This window comes from Notolepis coatsorum, assembly GCF_963971535.1.
Source record: "Notolepis coatsorum genome assembly, chromosome: 12".
Lineage (NCBI taxonomy): Eukaryota > Metazoa > Chordata > Actinopteri > Aulopiformes > Paralepididae > Notolepis > Notolepis coatsorum.
In genome coordinates, this window is record NC_140176.1 from 42,889,956 (window position 1) to 42,913,592 (window position 23,637).

Genomic DNA, 23,637 nt, shown 5'->3' on the forward strand with positions numbered 1-23,637 from the left:
CTTTGTCCCCAAATCGTCTTATGAACTCCGAAACATGTCCAAAACAGTCTGCCCTGCACTTTGCAGTCGGAGATTGAGCTCGTTGACGTGTCGCGTAATATCCGTGAGAAACATCAGTTTCACAACCCAATTCACTTCTCGAGTTCTGGCCGGGTAGTCTTGGCCTTTTTTATCAAAGCAGCCGACAAACTGTTCCACAGCGTAGCCACCTAACCGCAGAGTAGAGCGGGACATGCAAGCTTTGTATTTCCTCGAGCAGTTAACTATGAAGTTAACAATCGTTGCCACCATAGCCATAACCTCATTAAGAACATTTTCCAAACATAAAGCACACATAAAGCTCATTTACCTTAGCTTTCTTAGCTAGCGGGGTTGCCATCATGACATCTACAACTAGGGCTGGGCGATATAACGATAACGATAAATATCGCGATATGTTTTAATAATCGATATCGAATATCGAAATAAAAAATTTAACAAACGTTTTTTTTTTTTTTTTTTTTTTGTGACCTGCAACAGGGCAGTTTTAAAACCAGAGACAGTGGACAGACTTGTCTTTCTTGCCTGCAACTTAAAGTAATGGCTTTGCTTGTCCAAATGACAATACTGACCAAATTGAGATTTATTTTTCTCTTGTCCATTTAATTGGTTTGCTTTCTAATTTAAAATACAGTTTGAAACCGTCTGTACACAGTAGGCTATGTGTGCTAGCAGAACTAGACTCCAGTCACGAGTCACGGTGCACATGTGCGGTGGTTTGTCCACCAAAAAAGCGCCAAAAGATCGAAAATAAACTAGCAGAGCCAGAACTGTTCAACTCCCCTGGAGCCACAGCCAGCAGAGAAGCCGGTTTACTTTCGCTTTTAAACCAGCTGCAGCCTGATAACTGGAGTGTGAGGGGATGTAACACTAAAGATGGCGGCAATGACAAAGAATTGCTGCAAAATAAACATACATCTGTTGTTAAAAAAATAAAATAAATAAAAATTGTTTTTTTTAATACTTATAACAATTCGATAATTATCGATATAGAGAAATATGATAACATTATCATATCGTTATCGCGATATGATTTTTTTCCATATCGCCCAGCCCTATCTACAACTATGCAGAACGCAACCGCGGCACTGTGTATGATTACAATGGGGAAATGCGAGCGGGAGGCCCCACACACCTCAATCAAACTAAATAAAAAAAAGTGTAGCCAATGGCTGTTCAAGAGGTGATTTTACATGTCATAGGGGTGTGCAAAAGAGTTGACTTACAAAAAATAACCTGTGGGAGGATTTCAACAAGATAAATGCGGCAACAGTCCAGTGCTAAATATTAAAAGTGAAGTAAAAAAAGAAGAAATTATATATATATATTTTTTTGTCAATGGGTGCTGATGGCACGCGTGCCTAGGGTTGCCGACCCCTGGTCTACAGTGACAGCGTAGTCTCACAGCAAACACTGTGGAGGTGTTAAAGCTCAAGGTGTCAAAGTGTCCAAACAGAAGAGGCCAATGTAGGCTTTAGTTTAGGCACAAGCCACGCCCGTCCCTACAGTATATTAAGAAGGATCTGCACACAACCTCAAGTCAACCCACCATATCCACCCTATGTCCGTCACGGCGCTGTGGAAAATATAGACACAACTCGTCATTAACCCTTTAATCGCCGTTGACGCTTTTCAGCATCATTCCCCGCCATGCTTATTCTGCCGATGACGCTGTACAGCGTCATTGATATCAATATTTCAAAAATCTGTGATCGAAATCATATTTCTCCCCCGGAGACATTATATCTACTGGTGAGACCCTATCAACTCTCTAACGGTTCAAGAGCGCCATCTGGTGGCCGATCGGCCGCTCGCCCAAACAGGAAGTGATGCGGATGAAGTGGTGCTCACCCATATTTCGTCCGGGCACTCGCTATCATTAGCAGGACTCCATCTTGACACAATGGATGGCGATCGGTTACCAATAACTCGGTAAACAACATGATTTGGACGTATATACTATTATACAACCTGGAAATGGATCGGATATTTCGACATCCCATAATAGAAAATGTTTTGTTCCACGCTCATCTCCCAACGGCGCGAGGAAGCTACGGTGAGTTTCAGCGTTATTTTTTAATTTCTTCGATACTAACTGCTCTGATGATCATATCACCCACACTAGATGAATGATATAACGTTGCCCACGGAATTATAAACGATCCCCCGCCCATCCAGTCAACATCAGATCATACGTAGTAACTCCTAGAACCACGTCCAGTTGACATTTTTTATCTCGCACAGATTCCTACCAAACTGTATTTGATCATCAATATAATGCATTTGGGGCTATAAATCAAGTTCTGGAGAAAGCTGCAGAAAACGATAAAAACATACTTTAGACCGTATTTTAGTATGAATATGTGAATGAAAAAGTATAACGTTGATACACCCTGAACAATAGATATAGGACTTTGAATGGGCCATGGTAATGTCAATTGAGCAATACAATTTAAAAAGTTATAGCCCTGCAAAGAAGGGGAACTTCTCCATGTTAAATAGGGCTGGCGAGGGATGGTAAATTATGAATTTAACCCCGGCGATCAAAGGGTTAAGGTTAGACCAGGCGAACATGCTGATATTGCCCTGTCGGCCCTATAGGGCAGGGCCCATTTCATGTATGCACGAGGAGACATAATAATGATAATCTAGCGTTGATTTCAGGAAGATTCGATAATCAGGCGAAAAATTACAATGTGTTTAGTGGATTCCACTAAAACGCTATTTTCGCATCTTTTTCCTGGAATTACTCAGAAGCAACCAAACTATATTCATATTCAAAACGGTATAAACCGGAAATGTACGGATGAAGAAATAATCTGTTTTTTGCACGTTGACCAGAAGCAACTCACTGACAATCGACGGCGTTATTAGATCCATAGCTATAATATAAAATATAGGTTTAGCTCTACAAACAAGGTGAGCGTTTACTAGGCCTCACGATACTTGAGTCACGATACGATAGTATTGCGATACTAGGTAAATATATATTGCGATATGCTGAGTATTTTTTTTTTTGTGACCTGCAACAGGGCAGTTTTAAAACCAGAGACAGTGGACAGACTTGTCTTTCTTGCCTGCAACTTAAAGTAATGGCTTTGCTTGTCCAAATGACAATACTGACCAAATTGAGATTTATTTTTCTCTTGTCCATTTAATTGGTTTGCTTTCTAATTTAAAATACAGTTTGAAACCGTCTGTACACAGTAGGCTATGTGTGCTAGCAGAACTAGACTCCAGTCACGAGTCACGGTGCACATGTGCGGTGGTTTGTCCACCAAAAAAGCGCCAAAAGATCGAAAATAAACTAGCAGAGCCAGAACTGTTCAACTCCCCTGGAGCCACAGCCAGCAGAGAAGCCGGTTTACTTTCGCTTTTAAACCAGCTGCAGCCTGATAACTGGAGTGTGAGGGGATGTAACACTAAAGATGGCGGCAATGACAAAGAATTGCTGCAAAATAAACATACATCTGTTGTTAAAAAAATAAAATAAATAAAAATTGTTTTTTTTAATACTTATAACAATTCGATAATTATCGATATAGAGAAATATGATAACATTATCATATCGTTATCGCGATATGATTTTTTTCCATATCGCCCAGCCCTATCTACAACTATGCAGAACGCAACCGCGGCACTGTGTATGATTACAATGGGGAAATGCGAGCGGGAGGCCCCACACACCTCAATCAAACTAAATAAAAAAAAGTGTAGCCAATGGCTGTTCAAGAGGTGATTTTACATGTCATAGGGGTGTGCAAAAGAGTTGACTTACAAAAAATAACCTGTGGGAGGATTTCAACAAGATAAATGCGGCAACAGTCCAGTGCTAAATATTAAAAGTGAAGTAAAAAAAGAAGAAATTATATATATATATTTTTTTGTCAATGGGTGCTGATGGCACGCGTGCCTAGGGTTGCCGACCCCTGGTCTACAGTGACAGCGTAGTCTCACAGCAAACACTGTGGAGGTGTTAAAGCTCAAGGTGTCAAAGTGTCCAAACAGAAGAGGCCAATGTAGGCTTTAGTTTAGGCACAAGCCACGCCCGTCCCTACAGTATATTAAGAAGGATCTGCACACAACCTCAAGTCAACCCACCATATCCACCCTATGTCCGTCACGGCGCTGTGGAAAATATAGACACAACTCGTCATTAACCCTTTAATCGCCGTTGACGCTTTTCAGCATCATTCCCCGCCATGCTTATTCTGCCGATGACGCTGTACAGCGTCATTGATATCAATATTTCAAAAATCTGTGATCGAAATCATATTTCTCCCCCGGAGACATTATATCTACTGGTGAGACCCTATCAACTCTCTAACGGTTCAAGAGCGCCATCTGGTGGCCGATCGGCCGCTCGCCCAAACAGGAAGTGATGCGGATGAAGTGGTGCTCACCCATATTTCGTCCGGGCACTCGCTATCATTAGCAGGACTCCATCTTGACACAATGGATGGCGATCGGTTACCAATAACTCGGTAAACAACATGATTTGGACGTATATACTATTATACAACCTGGAAATGGATCGGATATTTCGACATCCCATAATAGAAAATGTTTTGTTCCACGCTCATCTCCCAACGGCGCGAGGAAGCTACGGTGAGTTTCAGCGTTATTTTTTAATTTCTTCGATACTAACTGCTCTGATGATCATATCACCCACACTAGATGAATGATATAACGTTGCCCACGGAATTATAAACGATCCCCCGCCCATCCAGTCAACATCAGATCATACGTAGTAACTCCTAGAACCACGTCCAGTTGACATTTTTTATCTCGCACAGATTCCTACCAAACTGTATTTGATCATCAATATAATGCATTTGGGGCTATAAATCAAGTTCTGGAGAAAGCTGCAGAAAACGATAAAAACATACTTTAGACCGTATTTTAGTATGAATATGTGAATGAAAAAGTATAACGTTGATACACCCTGAACAATAGATATAGGACTTTGAATGGGCCATGGTAATGTCAATTGAGCAATACAATTTAAAAAGTTATAGCCCTGCAAAGAAGGGGAACTTCTCCATGTTAAATAGGGCTGGCGAGGGATGGTAAATTATGAATTTAACCCCGGCGATCAAAGGGTTAAGGTTAGACCAGGCGAACATGCTGATATTGCCCTGTCGGCCCTATAGGGCAGGGCCCATTTCATGTATGCACGAGGAGACATAATAATGATAATCTAGCGTTGATTTCAGGAAGATTCGATAATCAGGCGAAAAATTACAATGTGTTTAGTGGATTCCACTAAAACGCTATTTTCGCATCTTTTTCCTGGAATTACTCAGAAGCAACCAAACTATATTCATATTCAAAACGGTATAAACCGGAAATGTACGGATGAAGAAATAATCTGTTTTTTGCACGTTGACCAGAAGCAACTCACTGACAATCGACGGCGTTATTAGATCCATAGCTATAATATAAAATATAGGTTTAGCTCTACAAACAAGGTGAGCGTTTACTAGGCCTCACGATACTTGAGTCACGATACGATAGTATTGCGATACTAGGTAAATATATATTGCGATATGCTGAGTATTGCCATATTAATATTGTGATTTATTACCATTTTTCAACTGCAAAGTAAAACTTTGTCAACATGTATTTATTTATCTAATAAAATAAAGTTCAGTCTGTTCATCTAACTTCAATAATTTTTATTGCAGAACATGGTATTTTCTCAAGCAGACTGATGTAAACACTGTAATCTGTGTTGCATGTACCTGACAAACTGAACTGTTTGTATTACAGTCATATTCCAACTTAACTGAATGCACATGTGTGCATGTGTGTGGACTACTGTACTATTGCAGGTATTGAAATGAACAATGCAACTTCCTTATACAATTATTATTATTATTATTATTATTATTATTATTATTATTATTATTATTATTATTATTATTATTATTATTATTATTATTATTATTTTTTTTTTTTTTTTTTTTTTTAATAAATAATTAAATATCGATACTTGGCGTCCCTGTATCGATACAGTATACGTTAGACACTACGTATAGATTTCCCCCCCACCCCTAGCGTTTACATGGGGTTAATGGACGGCAAAGGCCAGATGCACTTTCCGGAAGGGGCGTGGCACCCAATGTGTTAAACAGCCCTCATTGTATTCATTGAGGCACCAGAGAAGGAACAGAAGTCATATTGAGCTGGTGCACAAACTGAATAGATAAACAAAATGACCAATTAAGCTAGTGACCTCAGGAAAATTTATCTTTTTCTTCAGGTATTATTATGTGTCCGGCCCGCAAAATTCTAAATTGATTTTGGCCCCCTTGGTAAGTGAGTTTGACACCCCTGTCCCAGGCTTAACAAATATGATGTGAAGTATGAAACCATGAAGTATGAAACCATCCTCATTATGTCTTTTACGACTGTGTTATTATAATAATAATAACTTTATTTGTATAGCACCTTTCATACAGGGGATTGCAGTTCAAAGTGCTTTACATCAGTAAGAAATAAAACATAAAATCAGTGTAAAACAAGCAGCAAGAGCAAAGCATAAAGTGGGATATATATTAATCAAATCATCTCAGAACCTCAAGTTCCAATAGGCTTCTGTAATCTGTTACAAAACATGATAAAGGTCATAGTATGCACCCAGCGGATAGTGGGGCCTAGAGATAAAAGTAAAAATAAGTCAAATAATAGCAAGGGTAAAATGAGCAGACATATAAAATCACAGTTTTTCACATTAGGATCTAACATCCCAACAGGCCACCTTGTAAGACATAGAACAAATCACAGTTCTTCACATTAGGATCCAACATCCCAACAGGCCTCCCTGTTTATGGCTCGATCATCACACATAATATAGACTATTTTAAAACGATAAAATAGTAGCAAAATAGTGCAATAGTGTAGTGCTGTAGCTTTAGTGGTTTTAGATCACAGGGACTCTAACCCATACGCTGTAGCTTTAGTGGTTTTAGATCACAGGGACTCGAATCCATACGCTGTAGCTTTAGTGATTTTAGATCACAGGGACTGTGTGTGTTGTGCGTTTCATGCATCTAATCCACTCCACTCCATCTGCCGTGACTAAAACAATTTGCTTCCCTTGCAGATGAACCGGAGGATGAAGATGCCATCGTCAACAGGGTCTCGTAAGTGAAGCCGACGTCAATTAAGTCTCTGTTTGAAAGGCTTGTGTGACTCAAGCCCCCCCCCCCCCCCCCCAGGCACACCGCGATCAGTTTCATGTCGGTGGTTCCCATTGTATGACTCGTGTCTATTTGGCAAGCGCCAAAGTCCATACATTCAGGGAACCTTGCGTTGGTTTCATTGAAGTGAGTATGCTGTCTCCTTGTTTCACACCATGCAACGCCACAGGCTGGGTGACTATGTTACCTCAAACAGAGAAGAGGCTAACCACGCATTTTAGACTAATCAGCATCCACCCTCTTTAGCTCTAGACATACCAACCACTAAACACTACAAAAGGAAGCTTGCGCTTGAAGACATTTTTCAAAAGTGACAAGTTGGCAGAAGATCGACAGAGAAACAAAATGAGCTTTCAGCCTACATTGTTTTTGTTCCTACTGAACTCAACGTTAGGCTTTTGCTCTTGAGGACAGGTTTAAAAAGTGACACGTTGGCAGAAAATTGCCATTGTGTTTTCAGCTTATAGGTCTATTCGTAGCAATTAGTCTATTTCTGTTATTGCCCAATGCCCAGTATGCTTAGCCCTACCACAGGACTACACATCAATAAAGCAAAAACAAAGGAGATGAAGATGAACCACAATTTAGAAGAGGCCGTACAACTGGACGGAGAAGCACTGGACGAGGTGGACACCTTCACATACCTGGGAAGCATCGTGGGGAAGGACGGAGGTAGCGACAAAGACATCAAAGCAAGAATAGGGAAGGCAAGAACAGCATTTTTAATACTGAAGCAAACATGGAATTCAAACCACATCTCCACAAAGACCAAACTCCGCATCTTCAACACCAATGTCAAATCAGTTCTATTATACGGAGCAGAAACATGGAGAACAACAAAAGCAACCTCAAACAAACTGCAAACCTTCATAAACAGATGTTTACGACAGATCCTGGGAATCTACTGGCCAAACACCATCACAAACGAACAGCTCTGGCAAACCACTCAACAAGAACCACTTGAAACCCTAATCAAACGCAGGAAATGGGGCTGGATTGGACACACTCTGAGAAAACCATCCTCCAACACAACCAGGCAGGCCTTAACCTGGAACCCACAGGGGAAGAGAAAGCCAGGAAGACCCAGAAACAGCTGGAGAAGGTCTGTCGAGGCGGATCTCAAGGAAGAAAGAACATCATGGAAGGAAGCAGAGAAAATCGCCCAACACCGAACCAGCTGGAGAGATTTCATGAATGACCTATGCTCCCCAAAGAGCAAAAGGGTTTAAGTCAAGTCAAGTCCAGGAGGTGTGGAATTAGGGGATGAACTACCGCTGTCCGTGGTGCTCTAATGTTGTTGAAATATTATTTTATATTTATGCAGGGTAGGGCTATATTGGCCAAATTACTGGACTATTGTTTGCGGCCTGGAATTGATTGGTATAAATAAATCTTTATTAATTAAAAACATTTTCATCTTTAAATTTACAAGTAGTTTAGTGGTGTATTTAACCACACAAAGAGACAAAGGCCTGTTCTCAGCACTAGGCCTGACCAGTTCTCACATTTTTGCCTAGATTTCAAATTTTTGTGAAGGGTATTTTATTCATAGTATCAATGATCTACTCTCACTCACGCTGTCGCTGTTGAATTTTGACAGCCTATTAATTTTAGTCCTAACCACAAAGGAGGGAGTGCAGCACAGATAGCAACAGCTAATCTCAGTGTGGTGGTGATACTGTACTGGAGGTCAAACACCCCCACACTTGATTTCTTGGTCTGGCCCTGGGAACGAGTTTAGCCTACTTGTTGGTCTGCTGGCACAGTGCTAAGAGGTGTGAATAGGTCTGACACTCCTTTGACACTTTATTGGTTTCAAAAATTTCAAAATAGGCTATGCCCATTGATAAAAAGCTCCAAACTATAATTATCTTCCCAGGTGGCAAGACCTTGTAGGCTAGCCTTATGTTATGGAAATGTTATATGAATAAATGTCCTCACATGACCAAAGACGGATCCTATCGACAGTCAATAGTTAGCCTACAATAGCTTAATCACCCTATGATCATAATCCAATTTCAACAGACATAGGCTCATCTGTCAAAATCGAAAGGTCAAAAAAAAAAAAACATGAACATAGAATAATTAAATCAGCTATAATGTAGGCCTATCCTACATTCTATCAGACAACATTATATAAATAAGCAATTTAAAGCCACGTTGACGATACAATAGCTAGTCTACAGGTGACGGTAGCAGAGGGAGAACGCTCAGCGCTTGCCTGTCGGGTGCTTCCGGCGGGCGACCTGAAACGCCATCGCTGCTGTTACGGTCTGTGGGGGCCTTTTAGAGGTTGCAGTGTCACAGGGTGTTTATATGTAACACACCACACTCTAAACCGTCGTCTTCTGCAGCTGCACGCTTCCTTCCTGTGCACTTTGCCTTATTCACTTCGTTGCCGCACTGCAATGCATGATGTGGAAGCGCCCGTTCACTTCGATGTTAGAACTTCGCTCTGAAAACCAGCAAGGCAACATGCAGGATACACTAATCGGAGTTTACAAACTCACGACTCAAGATTGTTTTGAAATATTATGGACGTGTAGTCGATGTGCTTGTTGAAATGTGTTCATAGCTTAGGTCCAGCTGAGGATGATGGTGGTGGTGGTGGTGATGATGATGATGATGATGGTGATGATAATGATACCTAGAGGACCTGGCTAAGTAATGGGAAGTGTTTTAGAGGAATGAGCTTCTTTAGTGATGTGGCAAAGCGGTGACTTTGTCGCAACCCCGCCGAGGACCCACTGAGCAGATGGCACGCGCTCCTCCGGGCCCAATCTGGCAACCCGCTGCATCTGAATCACTGAGAGTAGATAACCTCCAGATGCACACAGCCAGTATCTGTTAGTGCTGAGGGGGAAGGAGGGGGGGGGGGGGGGGGGGGGGGGGCAGACAGATTGAAGAGTGTTAAATGTGACAGAGCAGGATAGACTGACATTCAGCCCATAGACGGAGAAGTGGCCATCTGGTTGTGGAACGCCAGCGATGTTTTAAGTGAAGTGGTCTGTGACACCAAATGGCTTAATGCCCTCCTTGATGTTTTGCTTATTCATTTCTGTCACCCTGCAGTTGCACACACACACACACACATATACACACACACACACACACACACACACACACACACACACACACACACACACACACACACACACACACACACACACACACACACACACACACACACACACACATACACACACACACATACATACACACACAGAACGCTCCGCCATTACCGTGACATGTAATCCAAAACGAATCCTTAAATGATTTAGCAAATCCCTTGTAGTTTATAATCCCACTTAATAAATATGTAAAAAAAAATATATATATATATATTCAAGTGACACTGTTTACGTTGAAGAGAGAGAAAAAATAACACTTGCTGTGATTGATTCCTTGAATCTGATTTAATTCCACAGAAATCTGCAGCCTGTATTATTACTAATAACTAATACTTCGTGTGCTTGTTTGATTTGCATGGGTGTGTCCAAATACTTATCTGGGTGTGTCTGTCTGTCTGTATTAGGGGTGTAACGGTACACAAAAACCATGCTTCGGCACGCACCTCGGGTTTAAAGTCAAGGTTCGGTACAGGTTTTCAGTACAGTGGGGGAAAGTTTAAGTTTATTTATTTGGGTGTGCCAGGGTGGCGCACCATGTAACGCACTGCAGTGCAACACGGCCGTCCCGGACCCGACTCCCGGACCCGACGACCTTTGCCGCATGTCCTCCCCCGTATCTTCTCCCATCCTTCCTCTCTGCCGGGCCTGTCCAATAAACCAATAAAAAGACCAAACAAACTATCCAAAAAAATTTATAAAAAAAAAAAGTTAATTTATTTGGCTTTCCATTTTCCACTCAGGGTTGATGCAGTAACTGTTAAGTAGAGCTGTCAATGAATATTCTATATTCAAATTAATAATCGACTTGATAAAAAAAAAATATATATATATATATATATATATATATTAGATTGTGGGCGTGGGCCTGAATGCACTGCATGGCGGATAGGAGACACGCGACTTCTGGCTGTCTATCTGTCTGTCACGTTCATTCTGGCTGTCTGTCTGTCTGTCTGTCTGTCTGTCTGTCTGTCTGTCTGTCTGTCTGTCTGTCTGTCTGTCTGTCTGTCTGTCTGTCTGTCACGTTCATACTGGCTGTCTGTCTGTCTCGTTCATACTAGCTGTGTGTTTCATCTACAGGTTGTACCTGTGTACGTTCACACTGGCTGTGTTTGTTTCATCTACAGGTTGTACCTGTGTACGTTCACACTGGCTGTGTTTGTTTCATCTACAGGTTGTACCTGTGTACGTTCACACTGGCTGTGTTTGTTTCATCTACAGGTTGTACCTGTGTACGTTCACACTGGCTGTGTTTGTTTCATCTATAGGTTGTACCTGTGTACGTTCACACTGGCTGTGTTTGTTTCATCTACAGGTTGTACCTGTGTACGTTCACACTGGCTGTGTTTGTTTCATCTACAGGTTGTACCTGTGTACGTTCACACTGTCTGTGTTTGTTTCATCTACAGGTTGTACCTGTGTACGTTCACACTGTCTGTGTTTGTGTCATCTACAGGTTGTACCTGTGTACGTTCACACTAGCTGTGTCGGGCGGCGCCGTCTTCCTCCTGCCGTTCTCCATCATTAGTAACGAGATCCTCCTCTCCTTCCCCAAAAACTATTACATTCAGTGGCTCAATGGCTCCCTCATTCATGGTCAGTATTCACACATCAACTTTATCTTATTTCATTGTTCTTCTGTTCTTTTGTCTGTTGGCATTTCTAGAGTTCAAAAGAAGTTAACAGTCCACATTTTGTAACACACCCGCTCCAGCGTTTTGTTTTTTGTGATTTCAGAGGCAGATGATGTTAGCATTTATTAGCATCATGCTAAGCTTGCTAGTGAAAGTCAATGAGCGACATGAGCCATTATAATGTTGTTGCTAAGTGATATTAATCAAAGGGTGGGGATGACCACATTATGAATCGGATAAGAATCAGATACCCAGTAGAGAGACACTAGGACCAGCAGCCTTGTCCTGGAGGACATCTGGGCGATGGTTGTATTATGATCTAGCCTTACATCACATCACATAGCATTTAAGATCTTATTGGCTTAATCGGATAAGATGAGATATTGAAGAAATTTGGGCATCGTAGCAGCATGGGGGAGGGCATGTACAGGTATGGGCGGGGTAATAGTAGAAAGACATAAATATAGGCAATCAAATTTGATCTGAATATAAAAATACGAGAAAAAAAACAATATAATTAACTCTGAATATAAAAATACGAGAAAATTAAACGGTGTAAACAAAGGTGCAGATCAAGGTCTGTATACCCCATCAGTTATATTATACATTACAATAAATATAGGCAATAAAGAGTAAGAGTAAACAGTATACACTTACACAAGATGTGTTCTCTATACACTCCATGCACATAGCCAATGACCACAGACATTATTTAGGTTCAGGTCGTCTCAGACACCACTCCTTGGACACCACCAGGGGGCATCAGAGTCCATGACTTGCAACTTGGAATCTCAAGCAAGGCCTGAACAAGGCTCATGTTGTCTCTGTCATTATGACGACGGGCATACAAGTGAAACCGCGTCACTTCAGTAGAACCTTGTTTATCCAGACCTCAAGTCAAAATAGACTTGAAATAGAATTCTGTTTTTAGAATTCTAATACCGTACAGCTCAGTTTGATTTTGTGAGCATGAAGTCTCTCCTCAAGCTGAACACCGGAGAGACGAGACTAGTTGATGATGATGTCATCGAGAGACAAGTCCTAGAACTTCTCCATAAGACAGTGAATAGTGGAACAACTCTTAGGACACTATGACAGTACCCATGGTGATTTGACTCCTAGGACACTATGACAGTACCCATGGTGATTTGACTCCTAGGACACTGACAGTACCCATGGTGATTTGACTCCTATGACGGTACCCATGGTGATTTGACTCCTATGACGGTACCCATGGTGATTTGACTCCTAGGACACTATGACAGTACCCATGGTGATTTGACTCCTAGGACACTATGACAGTACCCATGGTGATTTGACTCCTAGGACATTATGACAGTACCCATGGTGATTTGACTCCTAGGACATTATGACAGTACCCATGGTGATTTGACTCATAGGACACTATGACAGTACCCTTAGTGATTTGACTCCTAGGACACTATGACAGTACCCATGGTGATTTGACTCCTAGGACACTATGACAGTACCCATGGTGATTTGACTCCTAGGACACTATGACAGTACCCATGGTGATTTGACTCCTAGGACATTATGACAGTACCCATGGTGATTTGACTCCTAGGACACTATGACAGTACCCATGGTGATTTGACTCCTAGGACACTATGACAGTACCCATGGTGATTTGACTCCTAGGACACTATGACAGTACCCATGGTGATTTGACTCCTAGGACAATATGACAGTACCCATGGTGATTTGACTCCTAGGACACTATGACAGTACCCATGGTGATTTGACTCCTAGGACACTATGACAGTACCCATGGTGATTTGACTCTTAGGACACTATGACAGTACCCATGGTGATTTGACTCCTACGACACTATGACAGTACCCATGGTGGTTTTACTGAGATATGGGTAAATTTTCTGATTCAGAGCTTAAGCTCTCCATTCAAAATAAAACTCAAACATTTGAATGTACCAACTCAAACGAACATTCTACGAGCCACAAAGTCGGGTCACAAAGTGTCACTTGATGACATCACAAATTCAAGTCTTGATTCTTTATTTCCGGTTCAGGGAGACCGTTCTCTATCTCTGTTAATTAGATTAGATTCAAATGTATTGTCATTATACAGCACAAGTACAATGAAAAGAAGTTTGGCATCCAACCAGAGTGCAAACGTAACAGTAAAGTGCAACTGTAATATACAATGTACAGGTGATTAAACTGGGTATAAAATATATAAATTAGTACTACTGAGTATAGTGCTAATCAGATGTATGTACAGAGTTGTAGTATTAATATGTACAGCGATACAGGTATAAAGACACTATGGTAGTAAGTCAGACTGGCTATATGTTAATACATATTGACTAAACTGTTTGAGATCATTGAAATAGTAACAATGTAGATTCAGTTTTTAGGATGGATTTTCCCTTTTCGTAAAAACTGAGCCACCTACTAAACGTTGAAAATTGGGGTTAAAAAAAAAGCAATATATGAGTGATATTTTGCACACTGTGAATTAATTGACATAGAGCACTGTTAACTTCTGATTGTGTAACGCTCGGTGTGTGTGTCTCTGTGTCCTCTGCAGGGCTGTGGAACCTGGTGTCTCTGTTCTCCAACCTCTGTCTCTTCGTCCTGATGCCCTTCGCCTATTTCTTCCTGGAGTCTGAGGGATTCGCCGGATCAAAAAAGGTACCAATCCCCAAGCCTTCAGACGCTGCTTTGTCCTTCCCTGCCGCCCGGCGGCTCTCTGAGACGACCCGCTTGCCTTCGTTTATCACCCTGTATGTGTATTTTCTATGGATGCGCTGATAGGATTTCTCGAGACCGTGGTCATTTTTGTTCTTATGTCATGCTCCGGTTTGGATTCCTTTCACCATTATTCACACAGTGGTCATTTTGCTCTCCAAACCTGAGCATGACATAAGCGCAAAATTACCACCGTATGAATATGGTGAAAGGAATCCCAACCTGAGCATGACATACGATTTTGCTTTTATGTCATGCTCAGGCTGGCATTCCTTGGAAAGGAATCCCAACCTGAGCATGACATGAGAGCAAAATGACCATCTAGGCATCTAGGACTTTCCATCTAGGCATCTTGGCATCTAGGACTTTCCAAGGAATCCCAACCTGAGCATGACATAAGAGCAAAATTACCGCTGTGTGAATATGGTTAATATCCGATTCCCCAAACCCTGCCTATATACCAGACGACACTGATACAGATTGTTGTAGGAATCTACCATGTCTATACTACCACCTACTATGCTAATATGTCGATACTACTATGCACTCAAATTCGACACTGTTTGATGAACAATTTTACTGACCCTTAGCTGCCAGAGTTGTACCCTTCCTGCTGACTTGTTGTACAGAACTTGTAAGTCGCTTTGGATACAAGTGTCAGCTAAATAACTAAATCTAAATGTAATTTTTGTCTAAATGTGGGTACAAAACATGTTCAGTCTTTCAGATAATCAAGTACACACGTGTATCATCAAGTGTAGTGAGCTCATACTCCCCATGTCAATTTAAAGGAGAAATTAATTGAAATGTATTTCTTCTTTACGCAAAAGTCCTTCTTAGATGTTATTCTATTTTTCACTTGTGTGAAGAAACACTCTCCCAGTAAAAATTCCACAATATTTGACATAGTGGCTAGTGGCTGACAGATTCCGATTGTGGTTTCAAAAATGTAATTGGCTAGTATTGATTCTCTTGTGTTTATTAGACTGACTGCCTCTTGTCTATTGATGTATCTGTCCCATCTGTTTATCTGCCTCTGTGGATCTGTCTCTGTGAGAGCTTATCTCTTTACAGCCAAAACAACAACAGCAGCAGTAGTATTGGCAGTAGTAGTATTATACTTAGCAAAAATAGTAGCAGTAGTAGTAATATCAGTAGTAGTAGTAGTAGCAGCAGCAGTAGTAGTAGTTTAGTAGTAGCAGTTGTAGTAATAGTAGCAGTAGTAGTAGTAGTAATAGCAGTAGTAGTAGTTTAGTAGCAGTAGTAATAGCAGTATTAGTAATAGTAGTAATAGTAGCAGTAGTAGTAGTAATAGCAGTAGTAGCAGCAGTAGTAGTAGTAGTAGTAGTAGTAGTAGTAGTAGTAGTAGTAGTAGTAGTAGTAGTAGTAGTAGTAGTAGCAGCAGTAGTAATAATAGCAGTAGTAGTAATAGTATCAGTAACAGTAGTAGTAGCAATTGTAATAGTAGTAGTAGTAATAGTAGTGGTAGTAATAATAGTAGCAGCAGCAGTAGTAATAGTAGTAGTAGTAATAGTAGTAGCAGCAGTAGTAGTAGTAGTAACAGTAATAGCAGTAGTAGTAGCAGCAGTAGTAGTTTAGTTGTAGCAGTAGTAGTAATAATAGTAATAGTAGCAGTAGTAGTAGTAGTAGTAGTAGGTAGCAGCAGTACTAGTAGTAGTAATAGTAGTAACAATAGTAGTAGTAGTAGTAGTAGTGGTAAGTGTAGTAGTAATAGTAGCAGCATAGTATACGAACAGGTTGAAAAGTACCTTGTGGAGAAAAAAATCTAATCTACGAATTCCAATCTGGCTTCAGAACATCCCACTCCACTGACACATGCCTTCTCTATTTGAACGACCACATCAAACAAGTCGAAGTGGACGCAGGCAAATACTGTGGCATGGTCATGCTGGACCTACAAAAGGCCTTCGACACTGTCAATCACTCCATTCTGATTGACAAGCTAAAAGCAATTGGTTTTGATAGTCTATCAGTGAGCTGGATGCAATCCTACCTGGAGGGGAGAGAACAGATGGTGGAGGTAAACGGTACCCTATCCCCCCCCCCCCCCTCCCAGTGAGCTGTGGTGTTCCACAAGGAAGCATACTAGGACCGCTACTGTTCCTAATTTATGCAAATGACATGTTGTCAGCTTGTGACTGCAACTTGTTCCTGTTCGCGGACGACTCAGCCCTGCTGGTCTCTGACAAGAACAAGTTACAGGTTGAAAAAACCCTCAGCTCTGAACTAGGCAAAATCTGCACCTGGCTCACTGATCACAAACTATCATTACACCTGCGTAAAACAGAGTCCATTCTCTTTGGTTCAAATAACAAACTCAGCAAGACCGACGGCTTCTCAGTGACAGTGGGTGACAATATTGTATTGTCACAAGGAAAGATGAAATTACATACCTAGGTTCCATCCTAGAAGCAAATCTTTCCTGTGACAAAATGGCATCCAATGTAATAAAAAAAGTCAACCAACGAACTAGATTCTTGTACCGGATCTCCTCTCTGGTAAACAAGAATACCCTGAAGACTCTGGCAGGAGCACTCATTCAAGGGTATTACGACTATGCTTGCACCTCATGGTACCAAAGCACCTCAAAGGCGCTAAAAATAAAATTACAAACATCACAAAACAAACTGGTCAGACTACTGCTTGACCTTACTCCTAGAACCCACCTCACCCCTGCCAACCTTGACAACCTAGGATGGCTTAGAGTAGACGACAGAGTACAGCAACTTGCAATGGGCCTGGTCTACAAGATACACTACACGACTAAGGTACCCATGTACATGTCAAAATACTTCCCAAAGGTCAGTGAATACCACAACCACAACACCAGAGGGAGCTCCACAAATCATGTTAAACCCAGATTCGGCTCAAACAAGGGACTAAACACGTTTCGCAATTATGCCACATCAATGTGGAATGCCCTACCCACAGCTGTAAAGGAATGTGAATCACTACCCACTTTCAAAACCACTCTCAAAGAGCACCTACGAGAGACTGCAATTCGAAACTGGCCCCTGTAAATGTCCTAATACAACCCCCTCCAATGTACAATAAATGTCCTATTAAACCTAATAATACACGAGACCCTCTTCTTGGGGCCAAGTAAGGTTTCGTTGATAATCCAATGTACAGTTACCCCACGCCGCCTACCCAACCACCCCCCCCCCCCCCCACCCCACCACCTTCAATGTACAGTTACCCCCCCACCCACCCCCACCAACCCAACCCCTTTTTCTCATAATCAGGTCTTTTTTTTTTTATCCACTTTTTCTCCCATTTTCTATATTTTCTCCCATCCCAATTACGTATCATCCAATTCAACCCTCCCCTGTCACGAACGCTGTTTCTTGCCTCCCACAAGCCGGCTGCAATGTGGACTAAGTCATACATAGCACAAGTCCCCTCCGGTACTTGAGGTAACAGCAGTCGCATCTTTTCACCTGCGCAGCTCGATCTCTCAGTGGCGAGGAGTAACGCGTGGGAGGCTCACGCTGCCCCTGACACTTTCTGATTCTACTGCGCAGGCGCACCAACCGACCTGTAGGAGTCGCTGTCCACAACGCCCGATCCCCACCCATCAGTTTCCTACCCCCTAATACGGCCAATGTGTATTAGTATGAACGACCAGCTAAACTGAAAGCAATGTGGAGCGCTGGGCTCGAACAGGCAAGCCCAGCGTCTCCGTCATTCGTGGCGAGCACCTTGCCCACTATGCCACGTAGCCGCCCATAATCGGGTCTTTTTAATGATAATTTTTACATTATTACATCATTATTGTTATTGTTATTATTAACAATATTATTATGATGGTTGTATCAACCCTAAATCTGAGTTGGGGGGGCGGGGGGGGGGATGCAATGCAGACAAACAGCTGCATACAGTGCGACCATTTCACTCACATTTGCCCATTCATTTTTGGACACATCACACACCATCGAGCTATGTGCTGTCATAGCTCCACCTACAGGCCTAATGGAGAACACCAGGAGAACACCAGGATGTGAATGGAGGGTGAATGTGAGGTATATCGTGTAAATAAGTTTTGATTGATCGCAAGACTACACTGTAAAAAAAATTATAATAATAAGTTACCAGAACTTAAAAATATTGAGTTCAGTTACTGTGCATTAAGGTTTTCAATTTTCAATCCATAATAAGTTAACAGAAAAATAAGTACACAACCACATTATTTCAACCTAATAAAACTATGTTTATTGTCATTGTTTTAAGAACACAAGTTGACTTGGTAATACTCACATTTTGAGTAAAAAAAATGGCTTTTAACATGTGCAATGTTCAATGAAATAGAAAAATAAATAATAAAATGTGTTGAATAATCCCACTGGTCACAATGGTGACCGTAATAATGTTTTTGTTATAAGGCTCTGCAAATGTTACTGAATGATGTAGCAATGTATTTCCAGCTAAATTGAAATAATAAACAAATAAAGGGTCTCAATTAAATATGTGGTAGTAAAAAGAACCTGTGGGAGGATTTCAACAAGATAAATGCGACAACAGTGCAAAATATTTCACTATAATATTAAAAAAAAAAAAAAAAATTATATATAATCATTTAAATTTTTTTATTTTTTTTACTGCTTCCCCCTGTGCCTAATGAAAATGCCCCTGCGTGCCTATGCAGGCACGCATGCCTAGGGTTGCCTACCCCTGCTTTATAGTATTGCTATCTGTCCATTCTCATTGTGAATTGAGACCATAAACCGTCCTTTCAAAATGGCTTAAAGAATATTTTTTTCATCAATACGTTCTCATTTTATAGCGCCGTGAATATAAGCATTATACCGGATTTGGTCTAGTATATTTCCTGGAAGCCGAGATAATGGGCTAATAGCTAATAACGTTAAATCCAATGGCATTTCGGTTATAGATACGCTCTAGTTAAAACTCAAACTGCATATGATCAGCACGATCCTCACGCATGTATGCATGAAAGGGGGGGGGGGCAGGGGACGTCATTTCTGATTATTGATTAGCAATAACCGCGTTAGCCTCATTAGCCTCATAGGCCGAACGCCTGGATGGCTATCAAAACAAGGCCCGATCGGGATGTACTTTACGTGAAAAAGATCTTACCGTGGTCCGGTGGGATCCCCCCGAGCATTTCCCCATTATCGATCGCCATCTGGTAGATCGATATGTCCATTGGCTGATGATAAATCCCCTTATTGCATGGTGAAATCTGCGATGCAAAACGTAATCCAAGCTACATGCTGCACATCTAGAATCCTGCTAACTGAAATCTCCATTGAAAGTAAAAAAAAAAAAAGACGGATCCGTTCAGCCACAGGGCACACTGCATTATCGCGATAGCGCCCCTAAGAGGATCTGGCCGGTATTGCACCTTCTCGAATTCATAGAGTAGGGTAAATATGCAGTGCCGCTCGGCGACCTTGAATAGGTTATTAATATGGAATAAAAGCAATAACTAACGGATTTATCCGTGCTTCTGTCCACAACGGGTGGAATCGAAACACGGATATATACGTTGTTCGTCCCCATTGTGTTAACAATTGTGTGTATTGAGCTGTACTGTATTGTACCCATTCTGCAATCTGTTAATACAATTTTCAATCAATCAATCAGCAGTAGTAGTAGTAGTAGTAGTAATAATAGTAGCAGTAATAATACTAGTAGTAGTAGCAGCAGTAGTAATCGTAGTAGTAACAGTAGTAGTAGCAGTAATAGTAGTAGTAGTAGAAGCAGCAGTAGTAGTAGTAGTAGTAATAGTAGCAGTAGTAGCAGTAATAGTAGTAGTAGTAGAAGTAGTAGTAGTAGTAGTAGTAGTAGTAGTAGTAGTAGTAGTAATAGTAGTGGTAGCAGTAGTAGTAGCAGTAATAGTAGCAGTAGCAGTAATAGTAGCAGTAATAGTAGTAGTAGTAGCAGTAATAGTAGTAGCAGTAATAGTAGCAGTAATAGTAGTAGTAGTAGCAGTAATAGCAGTAGTAGTAGCAGTAATAGTAGTAGCAGTAGTAGCAGTAATAGTAGTAGTAGTAGTAGTAGCAGTAATAGTAGTAGTAGTAGTAGTAATAGTAGCAGTAGAAGTAGCAGTAGTAGCAGTAATAGTAGTAATAGTAGCAGTAGAAGTAGTAATAGTAGCAGTAGAAGTAGCAGTAGTAGCAGTAATAGTAGTAGTAGTAGCAGTAGTAGCAGTAGTAGCAGTAGTAGTAATAGTAGCAGTAGAAGTAGCAGTAGTAGTAATAGTAGCAGCAGCAGGTGCCTTGTCGTTGCCCTCTCCCTGACTCACTGACCATAACTGCCACCGCAGAAAAGCTCATTAACCATGAAAGGCTGAATCTGGTCTTCGCCCAGCGCCACATCCTGACAAACCCTTCCAATAAGTCCAGACGCTGCAAACGCTTCAACACCGCTGCATCGGGCCCACTGATTTAAGGCCTGATTCCCTGCCACCACCCCCACTCCCCCCTCCACTGGCCCCCTAAAATAAAACTTCAAAAGGACAGGCTAATAATCGAGTTGTAAGGCTCGGCAAACTTCCTTGTTTAATTGATTACCCCCCCACCCCCCCAGAAAAAGGAGGCTGGGGCCCGTGTTCCACGAGTCCATAAAGTGGCAACAACATGACAGCACAATAGAGCCTCGCAAAATGTCGGGAGGGGGGGAAAGATTTACTTTTAATACACCTCTATCCTGTGTCACAGTTTGAAACCTTTCTGCTTTATGTCCCTCCTGGCAAACGCACATAAAAATTAGTCTGTACTGTAGTTTACAGCCAGTGCTTTATTTCCTCTGGCCTGCTAATTTGTTTCGGTTGGATTTGTTCGATAAAGGGCAGGCTAGGAAGTAGTGGGGCGAGGGCCTCTGTCACTTTATGCTTTTTGTTCTCGGTTTTCAACAAGGCTGTTTCTCGCTACTGATCATCTATAAACGTTCTCTAAGGAAGCACTGTTCAGTGTTGACCTGCACTTCCCACTTATATTTGCGTGTGTGTGCGTGAGTGTGCGTGTGCAGAGGAAAGGGCGGACACGGCACCACTTGTTACTCGACCCACCCCCCCCCCCCACCCCACCCCACCAACTCAAAAAAAATAAAAAAGGGCCCTGCGTAGTCGATCACGGGGCCGAAGGCAAAGAGGAATGTAAAACATTGATTTAAGTTTTTATAATGTGATATTATCCCCTTTCTCCCCAATAAGAGCATTAGACCACAATGTCATGTGGTTTTACGTGGCGTTTTATCATCCCGGGCTAATGTTATAGCGCCAAGAGTTGGTTTGACTGCGGAAATGAAGTGAATGATGAATTTAACTGGTAACGGTGTAAGTCAGCCTTTTCATGTGGCTTTGTTTACGTTTGATGAGGTACTAAAAGTCTCCACCAGAATAAAGATTGAAATTTGAATGTTTTTTCTTTTCTTGCGAATGTTAACAGTTTAGCTCTTCAGAGGCTCCGTTGCCCTGAGTGATTAATAGTTTAAGAAATTGTCCAAATTGTGGATGAATCGGAGTGAGTTACGTCCTAGATGTCAGATGTTATGATCTTGCTTTATTTGCTGGCGTAAAATGTCTCCCACTCGCTAAGGTGCTCTCAAATCTTTGCCCGAAAGAGCCGAATCACTACTGCTAGCTGAGAAAATGTTTTCGCGAGGGGACGCGGTGGGTTTTAAATGTCATCTTTATAGTTCAGTGTTTTTGGCTCCTGGTCTTGTTCTAGAAACCCATTTGTTCTCGTGGCGTGTTTGCCTGCCACTCTTCCTGTCTTCATGTGCGTTCGTCGTGTGTAGGGTACAGTCGGTTGTATCTGGCTACATATTGCTTGCATCTGTCACGTTCTATGTGTGCAGATCTACATCATGTGTGTTGAAGCCGTTTTAGACACTTGATTAGATGACCCATTGCCGGTCTTCTATTGGTGATCAATCAACCAATCGGGTGGCCTGTCACTTGTAATTTCTCAGAGGCAGCGATTGTATATTTGATCAATGTCTGTAGTTGCTCAGCGGTGCTGCAGACTTTGTTTTATTCTTTGTCACACCTTTTCGTATTCCACCTCCGTTTTCGATATTCTTCCATTAAAGGAACAGCGTTATGGAATGACTTTTGGGGGCTCACGACCCAACATGAGGTTGCTATAAGCACTTCCTGTCAACGGTGTTATTATGTAACACAGTACTGTTGAAGGCTTACTTTACAACAATCGGAGTAACTAAAACACGGTTCCCTTCTCTGGGCCTTATGATATAGCTTAAAGGACCATACCGGTATGGTGATAAACCCGCGCTAAGCCCCGTCGCGCTAACATAAATGTCACCTCTTGTCAAAGAAATTGATGCGTGCATCGGGACGGCAAAGGCACTACGGACGTAAACAAGGAAGTTAGTTAGTTAGTTTCACTTTATTGTTTTTAAATTGGTAAACAAAGCAAACATTTTAAAATCATTCAAAAATAAAAATAAATAATAAAACTATACTCCTTAGTAGACCAGTATGGTCCTTTTTAAATCTATTATTTTAGGTATTTCTTCAGAGAGGAAAGGTGGGTAGTTGGAAGGAGCTTCCAGATCGCCAGTAGATGGCATTGTAATGGTGGGATTCGTCTGCCATCTGTCTGGGTTTGATCACCACGCTCTCTGAGACGGACTCTTCCATCTCCCACTCCTACCAGGGCAAAACAAACAGGTTATCAGTTGCTCTCAGAGAGTTCAATACATATAAACTACATGCAGCCTATAACATAGACTAGTGTAGCTCCATCCTGGTTCAGCTGTGAAAGATCTGTGCATGGAAAACGACGCCCTTCCTGCCCTGTGGTTCGTTCACAAGTTCATTCACCGCGTGCAGCGTCTCTCAAACGCTGGAGACAAATCAATTAACAGTGCTGGCAGGTTTTAATGTCAG

The 23,637-nt window shown here is 41.6% G+C and overlaps 1 protein-coding gene across 1 annotated transcript in view; it reads left to right on the top strand.

The window, feature by feature from the left end:
• Positions 1 to 23,637, top strand: part of lmbr1 (limb development membrane protein 1) — a 132,447-nt gene that overhangs the window by 50,494 nt on the left and 58,316 nt on the right. The window contains exons 3-5 of the mRNA XM_084325819.1: positions 7,148 to 7,187; positions 11,832 to 11,971; positions 14,578 to 14,773. Coding sequence (XP_084181945.1) covers positions 7,148 to 7,187; positions 11,832 to 11,971; positions 14,578 to 14,773 — 376 coding nt within the window. The remainder of the gene's footprint in view (positions 1 to 7,147; positions 7,188 to 11,831; positions 11,972 to 14,577; positions 14,774 to 23,637) is intronic.